Source organism: Electrona antarctica (genome assembly GCF_951216825.1).
Source record: "Electrona antarctica genome assembly, contig: scaffold_40, whole genome shotgun sequence".
Taxonomy (NCBI): domain Eukaryota; kingdom Metazoa; phylum Chordata; class Actinopteri; order Myctophiformes; family Myctophidae; genus Electrona; species Electrona antarctica.
Window position 1 is genome coordinate 825,872 of NW_027638523.1, and position 12,941 is coordinate 838,812.

General features: G+C 40.9%; 2 protein-coding genes across 2 annotated transcripts in view; both read right to left on the reverse strand.

Annotated features, from left to right (window-relative positions):
* LOC306917984 (uncharacterized protein) overlaps positions 1-12,941 on the reverse strand; it is a gene marked incomplete at its 3' end in the record, with an annotated part of 316,989 nt that overhangs the window by 142,196 nt on the left and 161,852 nt on the right. The window lies entirely within an intron of this gene.
* On the reverse strand, positions 10,034-10,966 carry LOC306917990 (cysteine/serine-rich nuclear protein 3-like; the record flags this gene model as incomplete). The annotated part of the gene is made up of 1 exon (XM_079530890.1): positions 10,034-10,966. A coding segment is annotated over one exon (933 nt), but the record flags the coding sequence as incomplete, so codon positions are not given.

Genomic DNA, 12,941 nt, shown 5'->3' on the forward strand with positions numbered 1-12,941 from the left:
GTTGAACAATATTTAGTCTACTAGTCTAGTGATCCATTGAGGAGTTTCTTAAAGTCAAAGCAGGAGCCAGCATAAATATAAAATAACGTTATTGGTATAGCAAATTCCAACAAGGCATTTCAATGTGCTTTGCACACATCAGGAAACATATATAAAATCATAACTAAAACAAAAATACATAAAACATTACAGTGCAGAAGAGAAAGAAAAACTCAATCAAATGCAGTGGGAAACAGAACAGTATTTCATTGTGATGTAAAATAAATAAGAGTGCCAGCATACCTGCTGTTTTCTGGGAGTTCTTCCACATGTGGTGCATAACAACTGCTGGTTTATAATAAACCTTAAAAAGCAGTATAGTAGTTAATCCAAAAATGACTTACTCAGTATCTGGATAAATATGTACAATCTAACTATTGAATAAGTGGATATGAATTAATTGTTACTGCAGCAGAGCCATTCATCTTGAGGATTTCTCCACATTATTTCAGTAACATCAGAACCAAGGAGAACCAGCTCTGGTGAAGAAACAACTGCTCATACTGTGATTTACATCCCATTTATCTTAATTTATCTTGGAACACTTACAAACCACAGATAAAAAACAAATCTTGACTTTAAACATTTATTAAAAACAAGAAAACGGAAGTAAAACAGTTAGGCCTATTTGTTTCAAACAATATGTATAAATAGTAGACAAGCCTTCACATCTTGTCTTTTACAAGTAGCCTATATACAGCACCCCTTGTATTTTATGTGTTAGGTTGTAATGTAGGTTCAATTTGTTTCCACTTTAGTATAGAAGACAGTGGTCTGGTTTCTATACAGGACTGGAACAGCAAATAAGTATATTGTCAAATCAAAGTCTCATATTCTATTGTGCGCTATTGGTTTCATTTCATTTCTTATCTATATTTACAGTGAAATCCCATTGTGTAATGTGTAGGCCTGTGTGCAGAAACATGTGTCCATAGTATTAATAAATGATCAGGATAAGTCAAGATAAATCAGGATATATCATTATACTTATTCAATTATATCCTATATTAATTATTTGTTTGTTCAGTAACAGAGGTTACTGTCTCCATATCCAGTCATATAAGTCATAGTGAAACTGGAAGGGATTGAATGAAAATACACTGAACAAAAACATAAGCTGATACATTTTTGCAGGGTTCTCTCTCAATATGGTGGTGATGAATGCACTTTTATTCAATTTTTTTCAAATGCTAAATAATGAACAAACCCCACATTCTTTCCCCATGTTAAAATGTACACATGCTAAATGATGATGGCTGATGCTTCATTCACTATATGCATTCAAATGCAGAGATTAACGTGTTAATGGTCACTCGTTGTCTGGCATTGGACAGATCACCTGCTAATGATCACATTTTGGATGAACTGAGACCATTTCACACCTCTTTGACTCTGATGAGTTTCAGCAGAACTACAGTAATAGGTCTATCATCACATGGAACTGTTATCACTCTTTCAGCTTTCTAGTGTGCAATGTTTCAGGTGTGTTAAAATGGCTATATGTTCTTGTAACAATCATTGCTATTATTGTTTGTGGTGACAATGTTAAAGTGCAATGTTTACTTACAGTGAGTGCACAACATGCTGCTGTTTGTTTTAAAAGGCTTTATACCCTGCTGTATATCAGTGGTTCCCAAACGTCACGCCAAGGACCCCCAAATAGACACTAATTTAATAGCCTTTACTAATACATATATAGGACATGGATGGATGGAAACATGACCGCAAGGACGTTCTATCTAGTATACAATCAATAAATGTAGAGATATAAGTTAACTGGAAAATATGAATGTTTTAAAACCTGTTCTGGGCCATATTTAAGAACGTACACAACGCATATTTCAAGGTAACACGTTTTATTTCAACCATGTTTACAACTTAAAACATATATCAATAGAACAATTATTTACAAAATGTATTGTGCTAATTTCTTCTCAGTTGGAATGCAGCCAATGATGTGAACATAACACAATGTCTAATATAACATGTCTAATATAGTATAATGTGCAAGGGAATAATACATACAATTAGAAATGCTTATTTTAAAACAAAAATACATAACACATTACAGTGCAGAAGAGAAAGAAAAACTCAATCAAATGCAGTTTGATGTGATGTCATATACAGTACTGGTATGTACAATATAAACTTGCAAGTGCAATATTAAATACAAAATGTAAAATAAACACATGAAATGTATATAATATACTAATATAGAATCACAGTCTGTTGTGCAGGTGAGAGACAACACTTAGCAGCAGATAATATCACACATGTAAGTGTATACATAACATCATCTATTAGCAGCACTGCAACAGCAGTGTGTATAGTATATAGTCATATAGTAACAGTCAGTGATAGTGCATGTGTTCTTACAGTATAACTACTAAGAGTACTGTGATCACAAATGGTACACCCCATGGGTCACACATGATCTCAGTTTCAGTTGACTGAAGTGTCTTAGGTAGCATAGTGTCCTGTCTGGATCAGTGTTGGCCGACATCACCATATTGTGGCGTTGTCATAGTCAAACATGTACTGTACACAAAATCCAATACCAATAACTGGGAGTGCATTACATTTGCAATGGTTGACCCCACAAACACCTTGAGACGGTCATAGGTGAGGCATGGTGATGAAGGGATGGTCCAACACCTGGTCAGCTGTTATCCTCCCCTCTGGATCCAGATGAAGCATTCGTTTCAACAGGTCCATGAAGACGTCACAAGATGTTTCATCAGCATCGCAACGCAGGGAGGAGAACACTTCTTCCAGTGAGCAAATCACACATGTAAGTGTATACATAACATCCTCTATTAGCAGTTCTGCCTTTAACTCCTGCACTGTGTAATACTCCTCTGGTTCCTGGAAAACACAAAACAAAACATTTTTAGTGATCTGATTGAATGACGTGCAAAGACAGCCTATTCTTGAACATTTCAGAGATGAAGTTGTTACTCCAATATTAGTTGCAGTCATACCTTAAATCTCCATGTATCGTCTTCCTGAATGAAATAGCTGCAGGTTGTTTGTCCAGCATCCAAGAGGGATTGCTCTGGCATACCAAGTGTCAAGAGGATGGATTGAACCTGTAGAAAAAACACAGGATATTTCACATATTGAGAATATTTCATTAACAGTGTTAGGCTATAACTATGGATTAAAGAGTACAGTCAGGATGCATGTAGTAATGTACAGTGCATCAGCACAATACTCACCACATCATATTCAGTCTTCCCGCCAAAGAGATCACGGAACAGCATCCCATTAACCACCATACAGCCCAGTGACCACATGTCAAGTGCCTCTGTGATCGGGAGGCCCAGGAAGAGTTCTGGTGATCTGTGGGTTGTAAAAGAAAAGGATAATGTTAGCAACTTTCAAGTTTCTTCAAGTTCTCAATTGCACTCGTTACACTTTCCATTTTAATATTTGTTTGCATTGAGCTTTCAGTGAAGCAGATAATAAGGCTCACCTATACTGAAGAGGAGGTCTGATCCTCCGTTGCTTGGTCTCAGAGACAGGAACGGCCAGACCAAAGTCAATGAGTTTGACTTTGAGGGGTTGTTGTCGTTGGTTCACCAGCATGATGTTGTCTAGTTTGATGTCTGTGTGGATCAGACCGATTCCCTTCAGGGCCTGGAGTGCAATGGCAAGCTGCAAGACAAGAATAAAGAGCATGATCAGAAATTCAGAAATTCAACTCAGTATCTTTGTATCAATATTTTTTCCATTACTTTAAAATGTAATTGTCAAAGCCATACCTGCTGTATGATGCATCTCGTCTCCATCATGGACATATGGACATGTCTCTCGTTCAATAAATCCAGGAGATTAACATCCAGAGACTCAAACACCATGCATCTCAATCCTTTATGCACAAAGCTGTCGTAAAATCTCACTGTTCCACACGTGTCAGGGTCCAGGACTTTCATCATTTGCAACACAGCCATCTAGGAATACAAGAAAGATTTAGATTAGATAACTTAATGATAAATCAGAGCCAAATATAAAAATCTTCAAGAACAATGCTATTGCTTACCTCATGTGCTGCCAATTCATCGTGATTGTGGCGATTCTTCAATATCTTGATGGCCACTGTGTCACCGGTGAACGTGCTGATGGCTTTGGCCACCGTCCCAAAGCTTCCTTCCCCCATGAAGCTCTGGACCAGGTACTGGCCTCTGTCCAGCAGGTCCATCTCAGACACCATGTAACTCTCTGGACCGTCCGAGTGTTGGGAGGAGCTGGAGGTCACCATGACCAGTGGTGTTGGGGACGGGACATCAACAGAGTTGAACACGCCGTCCAGCTTGTCTCTACGGTCAGGCGTATCATCTTGTAGTAGCCTCTCTAGTTCTAGCCTCATGGCGGTGTCGATGTAGTGGGTCTGCACGCGTCTGGAGTTGAACTCTACGCGTCCCTGAATGTTTGCGCAGCCGTCTTTAGTGCAGCATGGGAGGCATGCGTCCATCTGGCACTTGATTCCTGCCAGACTGCATTCACAAGTCACAATTGCATCCAGAGTCCTCCCTGAAGACACGCAGGGAATGCAGCTGTCTCTTCTCCTCTTTGTCAATGTGCTTCACACCTGCTGCTTGCAGGAGTGCCTGTCTGTGCTTGTAGGAGTACGGCTGCAGGAAGCTGTTCCCATCCTCCAGCTCGGCGTCGGTGATGTGGACGTCAGTGTCTCCGTCTGGGACCTGGTCTGCAGTCAGTCGCTCATATTCTCTCTGGTCAATGATAACATTGGCCATCAACTGGTGTCTCAAAGCCTCAAGCTTCTCCTCTCTCCGTCTCTCTCGTAGTCTCTCTCTGCGCCAACTCCGTTGTTCCAGGGCGCTATTGGTTTCATTTCATTTCTTATCTATATTTACAGTGAAATCCCATTGTGTAATGTGTAGGCCTGTGTGCAGAAACATGTGTCCATAGTATTAATAAATGATCAGGATAAGTCAAGATAAATCAGGATATATCATTATACTTATTCAATTATATCCTATATTAATTATTTGTTTGTTCAGTAACAGAGGTTACTGTCTCCATATCCAGTCATATAAGTCATAGTGAAACTGGAAGGGATTGAATGAAAATACACTGAACAAAAACATAAGCTGATACATTTTTGCAGGGTTCTCTCTCAATATGGTGGTGATGAATGCACTTTTATTCAATGTTTTTCAAATGCTAAATAATGAACAAACCCCACATTCTTTCCCCATGTTAAAATGTACACATGCTAAATGATGATGGCTGATGCTTCATTCACTATATGCATTCAAATGCAGAGATTAACGTGTTAATGGTCACTCGTTGTCTGGCATTGGACAGATCACCTGCTAATGATCACATTTTGGATGAACTGAGACCATTTCACACCTCTTTGACTCTGATGAGTTTCAGCAGAACTACAGTAATAGGTCTATCATCACATGGAACTGTTATCACTCTTTCAGCTTTCTAGTGTGCAATGTTTCAGGTGTGTTAAAATGGCTATATGTTCTTGTAACAATCATTGCTATTATTGTTTGTGGTGACAATGTTAAAGTGCAATGTTTACTTACAGTGAGTGCACAACATGCTGCTGTTTGTTTTAAAAGGCTTTATACCCTGCTGTATATCAGTGGTTCCCAAACGTCACGCCAAGGACCCCCAAATAGACACTAATTTAATAGCCTTTACTAATACATATATAGGACATGGATGGATGGAAACATGACCGCAAGGACGTTCTATCTAGTATACAATCAATAAATGTAGAGATATAAGTTAACTGGAAAATATGAATGTTTTAAAACCTGTTCTGGGCCATATTTAAGAACGTACACAACGCATATTTCAAGGTAACACATTTTATTTCAACCATGTTTACAACTTAAAACATATATCAATAGAACAATTATTTACAAAATGTATTGTGCTAATTTCTTCTCAGTTGGAATGCAGCCAATGATGTGAACATAACACAATGTCTAATATAACATGTCTAATATAGTATAATGTGCAAGGGAATAATACATACAATTAGAAATGCTTATTTTAAAACAAAAATACATAACACATTACAGTGCAGAAGAGAAAGAAAAACTCAATCAAATGCAGTTTGATGTGATGTCATATACAGTACTGGTATGTACAATATAAACTTGCAAGTGCAATATTAAATACAAAATGTAAAATAAACACATGAAATGTATATAATATACTAATATAGAATCACAGTCTGTTGTGCAGGTGAGAGACAACACTTAGCAGCAGATAATATCACACATGTAAGTGTATACATAACATCATCTATTAGCAGCACTGCAACAGCAGTGTGTATAGTATATAGTCATATAGTAACAGTCAGTGATAGTGCATGTGTTCTTACAGTATAACTACTAAGAGTACTGTGATCACAAATGGTACACCCCATGGGTCACACATGATCTCAGTTTCAGTTGACTGAAGTGTCTTAGGTAGCATAGTGTCCTGTCTGGATCAGTGTTGGCCGACATCACCATATTGTGGCGTTGTCATAGTCAAACATGTACTGTACACAAAATCCAATACCAATAACTGGGAGTGCATTACATTTGCAATGGTTGACCCCACAAACACCTTGAGACGGTCATAGGTGAGGCATGGTGATGAAGGGATGGTCCAACACCTGGTCAGGTGTTATCCTCCCCTCTGGATCCAGATGAAGCATTCGTTTCAACAGGTCCATGAAGACGTCACAAGATGTTTCATCAGCATCGCAACGCAGGGAGGAGAACACTTCTTCCAGTGAGCAAATCACACATGTAAGTGTATACATAACATCCTCTATTAGCAGTTCTGCCTTTAACTCCTGCACTGTGTAATACTCCTCTGGTTCCTGGAAAACACAAAACAAAACATTTTTAGTGATCTGATTGAATGACGTGCAAAGACAGCCTATTCTTGAACATTTCAGAGATGAAGTTGTTACTCCAATATTAGTTGCAGTCATACCTTAAATCTCCATGTATCGTCTTCCTGAATGAAATAGCTGCAGGTTGTTTGTCCAGCATCCAAGAGGGATTGCTCTGGCATACCAAGTGTCAAGAGGATGGATTGAACCTGTAGAAAAAACACAGGATATTTCACATATTGAGAATATTTCATTAACAGTGTTAGGCTATAACTATGGATTAACACTAGCGCGTCGGAGCGGTCAGGCTGACCGATTTTGAAATTTTGAAGTGGATTTTCTTTGCCCATGAAGTCCTGAGAAAGTTCCCCTTGCATGACTTTTTCTAAATGTTCGATTCAAACCATCTCTGTTTTTTTTTTCATCTGAAACGTTTTGGAAATATGATTTTAGACATAATTCTACTAAAATGTCTGCTCTTTTTCGGTCCGTGGGACCGCTCTTAGAGCCCTCACCCTTTCTCCCCCACAAGCAGTGCTTTTCACACCTCCCTCCCGGCTGGAGACGGGCATTGTTCAAGCTAATGTGTCATTTGCATTCCAACTAGCCTTCCACATGTAGGCAAACTTACATTACAAACTTACATAAACTAAATGTTGTTTTAGATGTTATATTTGTTATATGAGGTTTGCAGAAATAACGATGTCTGACTTTATTTCTCGAAACGGAAAAAGAAATATGGTGTGTGGTATTGTTTCCACCAAGCGCATAGCTCAATAGATATAAATACATGTTGACTATACACGCCATCTTTAGCATAATTATGTTGGAATAATAAAGTTTATAGCATTGTGACTATGTCGCGCATATTCATTTCATATATCAGCGCATCAAAAATATGGTGAAATATGGTGTATTGACTGACTGGCGTATTGTTTCAACCAAACGCATAGCTCAATAGATATAAATACATGTTGACTATACACGCCATCTTTATAGCATAATTATGTAAGGTGGCGATGATAAAAATGAATCAATTATCCTGGAATAATAACGTTTATAGCATGGTCTGTTTGACCCGACCGACATTTCCTTGGAGCGAGAATGCTCGCCGATGCGCTTATCAGCGCGATGCCAAATAAAAATGACAGTGTTTGAAATCAGTCCAACCCGATAGACGTCCCGAACCTCTAAATGTTTTGTCAGTCAGAAGAACAGTTCTGTCCGTCCTTCGTCTGTAAACTTTTCTGCACGCGACCAGTGGAACTGATTTCCACGCATCACGGCTCTCTCTTTTTCTCTCTCCCTCTCTCTCCCTCTCTCGTGGAGAGGGAGAAAATATCCAAGTAACTGACGGTGAGGTATGCGGAAGTGTATTTTAGATAACGCTGTAGCACTATTTGTGGCGGTGATGCGTCACATGACTTGATCTATCCTATGGTGTATATATAAACCGTGCTGCTGCTACGGACCTTTCTGCTGGCACAATAAATCAAATATATATAAATGACATCGATCATAGGCGGCGGGTATGTAAGGCTAGGCCAGGCTTAGCCTTCCCAAAAATTATGCTGGGTATTTTTAAAATATATATAGGCTAATATGTGCGCAGCATTATATACTCCGCTCCCAACTCCTTTGTCTGTAGCCTAAACTTTTCTGATTTGCACGCACGCACGCACAGCTCTTTCCTTTTTTTGGCACAATCAATCAAATATATATTAATTACATCGATGTTTCCCCCTCTATATAAAATGACAATATATAACTAATGTCGTATTTCGTCTGAGCAATGTGCCTTGAATTCGTTGGAATGTAACATTTAGAAGACAATGGCAAGCCGTCAACGGGTGCAGAGAGAGGTGTGAAGATCATTAGACAGTGGGGGAGACAATGGCCAATCAAATAGCACGAAAAACACCGGTCAGCCTGACCGTTAGCCGTCATATTAGTAGTGCATTTTTTTCAGACATCCTAGTGTTAAAGAGTACAGTCAGGATGCATGTAGTAATGTACAGTGCATCAGCACAATACTCACCACATCATATTCAGTCTTCCCGCCAAAGAGATCACGGAACAGCATCCCATTAACCACCATACAGCCCAGTGACCACATGTCAAGTGCCTCTGTGATCGGGAGGCCCAGGAAGAGTTCTGGTGATCTGTGGGTTGTAAAAGAAAAGGATAATGTTAGCAACTTTCAAGTTTCTTCAAGTTCTCAATTGCACTCGTTACACTTTCCATTTTAATATTTGTTTGCATTGAGCTTTCAGTGAAGCAGATAATAAGGCTCACCTATACTGAAGAGGAGGTCTGATCCTCCGTTGCTTGGTCTCAGAGACAGGAACGGCCAGACCAAAGTCAATGAGTTTGACTTTGAGGGGTTGTTGTTGTTGGTTCACCAGCATGATGTTGTCTAGTTTGATGTCTGTGTGGATCAGACCGATTCCCTTCAGGGCCTGGAGTGCAATGGCAAGCTGCAAGACAAGAATAAAGAGCATGATCAGAAATTCAGAAATTCAACTCAGTATCTTTGTATCAATATTTTTTCCATTACTTTAAAATGTAATTGTCAAAGCCATACCTGCTGTATGATGCATCTCGTCTCCATCATGGACATATGGACATGTCTCTCGTTCAAGAAATCCAGGAGATTAACATCCAGAGACTCAAACACCATGCATCTCAATCCTTTATGCACAAAGCTGTCGTAAAATCTCACTGTTCCACACGTGTCAGGGTCCAGGACTTTCATCATTTGCAACACAGCCATCTAGGAATACAAGAAAGATTTAGATTAGATAACTTAATGATAAATCAGAGCCAAATATAAAAATCTTCAAGAACAATGCTATTGCTTACCTCATGTGCTGCCAATTCATCGTGATTGTGGCGATTCTTCAATATCTTGATGGCCACTGTGTCACCGGTGAACGTGCTGATGGCTTTGGCCACCGTCCCAAAGCTTCCTTCCCCCATGAAGCTCTGGACCAGGTACTGGCCTCTGTCCAGCAGGTCCATCTCAGACACCATGTAACTCTCTGGACCGTCCGAGTGTTGGGAGGAGCTGAAGGTCACCATGACCAGTGGTGTTGGGGACGGGACATCAACAGAGTTGAACACGCCGTCCAGCTTGTCTCTACGGTCAGGCGTATCATCTTGTAGTAGCCTCTCTAGTTCTAGCCTCATGGCGGTGTCGATGTAGTGGGTCTGCACGCGTCTGGAGTTGAACTCTACGCGTCCCTGAATGTTTGCGCAGCCGTCTTTAGTGTAGCATGGGAGGCATGCGTCCATCTGGCACTTGATTCCTGCCAGACTGCATTCACAAGTCTCTGGCTCACAGAAACCCTGGCAATTGCATCCAGAGTCCTCCCTGAAGACACGCAGGGAATGCAGCTGTCTCTTCTCCTCTTTGTCAATGTGCTTCACACCTGCTGCTTGCAGGAGTGCCTGTCTGTGCTTGTAGGAGTACGGCTGCAGGAAGCTGTTCCCATCCTCCAGCTCGGCGTCGGTGATGTGGACGTCAGTGTCTCCGTCTGGGACCTGGTCTGCAGTCAGTCGCTCATATTCTCTCTGGTCAATGATAACATTGGCCATCAACTGGTGTCTCAAAGCCTCAAGCTTCTCCTCTCTCCGTCTCTCTCGTAGTCTCTCTCTGCGCCAACTCCGTTGTTCCAGGGCGTGCTCTGCCATTGTGTATCTGCGGAGAGTGCTGTGCCTGTGCAACATGCCCAGACTGGCACCCCCGCGAAAGGGTACGCTAGTGAAACCCTGGCATTGTGGGAAGTAGAACACCGTCACCAGATCAAAGCGCACGTTGCTCTGCCTCCCTTCCAGCTTTGGCCTCTTCAGAATAGACTGGATGGGTTGACTGGCAGCAGGTGAAGCAGAACCATTAGTTGTAAAGTCCTGGCTTTCTGAGGAGCTGCTCTCCCCATCAGAATCCCATTCCGTGGAGGCAGGAGAAGGCAGGGACGATGATGGAGGTGAGGAGTAGAATGGATCTTCATCGTCGACCTCCTCAAACTTTCTTTTCAGAATACCTCTCATGACTCGACGGTGGCGCTTCACTCACGACGGAATCAAATATAAAGGAGAGCTGGAAAAGTAGACGTTTCGGACTGGTTGGTCCTTCCTCAGGCAAGATTCTGTTAGAGAATGATTAGTTGTGCTGGAGCCCTGGTTTTATGTGTTCCTAATGGTGGGCGTGACTCATAGTCATTCGGCCAATTAGCTTTGTTGATGGGTGTGGTTTACTTGGCCATTGTTTAATTCCGTCCAATCAGAATCAATGGGTGTGTGTTCTCTTGTTCTGGTTTCTTTCATTTGTAGTGTGGTTTTTGTAGAGGCAACATGTCTTTACTGGAGAATCAGTAATAATTATAATAGACTTCCCCCAAGTTACAGGTACAAGCTCGACTGGGGGGACCTGGGGACTTCAGTGCAATGTACCTACATATGTTGCGACCGAAGGTCGCAACATATGCATACATTGCAAGGAATGAGTGCACTTAGCAGCAGATAATATCACACATGTAAGTGTATACATAACATCATCTATTAGCAGCACTGCAACAGCAGTGTGTATAGTATATAGTCATATAGTAACAGTCAGTGATAGTGCATGTGTTCTTACAGTATAACTACTAAGAGTACTGTGATCACAAATGGTACACCCCATGGGTCACACATGATCTCAGTTTCAGTTGACTGAAGTGTCTTAGGTAGCATAGTGTCCTGTCTGGATCAGTGTTGGCCGACATCACCATATTGTGGCGTTGTCATAGTCAAACATGTACTGTACACAAAATCCAATACCAATAACTGGGAGTGCATTACATTTGCAATGGTTGACCCCACAAACACCTTGAGACGGTCATAGGTGAGGCATGGTGATGAAGGGATGGTCCAACACCTGGTCAGGTGTTATCCTCCCCTCTGGATCCAGATGAAGCATTCGTTTCAACAGGTCCATGAAGACGTCACAAGATGTTTCATCAGCATCGCAACGCAGGGAGGAGAACACTTCTTCCAGTGAGCAAATCACACATGTAAGTGTATACATAACATCCTCTATTAGCAGTTCTGCCTTTAACTCCTGCACTGTGTAATACTCCTCTGGTTCCTGGAAAACACAAAACAAAACATTTTTAGTGATCTGATTGAATGACGTGCAAAGACAGCCTATTCTTGAACATTTCAGAGATGAAGTTGTTACTCCAATATTAGTTGCAGTCATACCTTAAATCTCCATGTATCGTCTTCCTGAATGAAATAGCTGCAGGTTGTTTGTCCAGCATCCAAGAGGGATTGCTCTGGCATACCAAGTGTCAAGAGGATGGATTGAACCTGTAGAAAAAACACAGGATATTTCACATATTGAGAATATTTCATTAACAGTGTTAGGCTATAACTATGGATTAAAGAGTACAGTCAGGATGCATGTAGTAATGTACAGTGCATCAGCACAATACTCACCACATCATATTCAGTCTTCCCGCCAAAGAGATCACGGAACAGCATCCCATTAACCACCATACAGCCCAGTGACCACATGTCAAGTGCCTCTGTGATCGGGAGGCCCAGGAAGAGTTCTGGTGATCTGTGGGTTGTAAAAGAAAAGGATAATGTTAGCAACTTTCAAGTTTCTTCAAGTTCTCAATTGCACTCGTTACACTTTCCATTTTAATATTTGTTTGCATTGAGCTTTCAGTGAAGCAGATAATAAGGCTCACCTATACTGAAGAGGAGGTCTGATCCTCCGTTGCTTGGTCTCAGAGACAGGAACGGCCAGACCAAAGTCAATGAGTTTGACTTTGAGGGGTTGTTGTCGTTGGTTCACCAGCATGATGTTGTCTAGTTTGATGTCTGTGTGGATCAGACCGATTCCCTTCAGGGCCTGGAGTGCAATGGCAAGCTGCAAGACAAGAATAAAGAGCATGATCAGAAATTCAGAAATTCAACTCAGTATCTTTGTATCAATATTTTTTCCATTACTTTAAAATGTAATTGTCAAAGCCATACC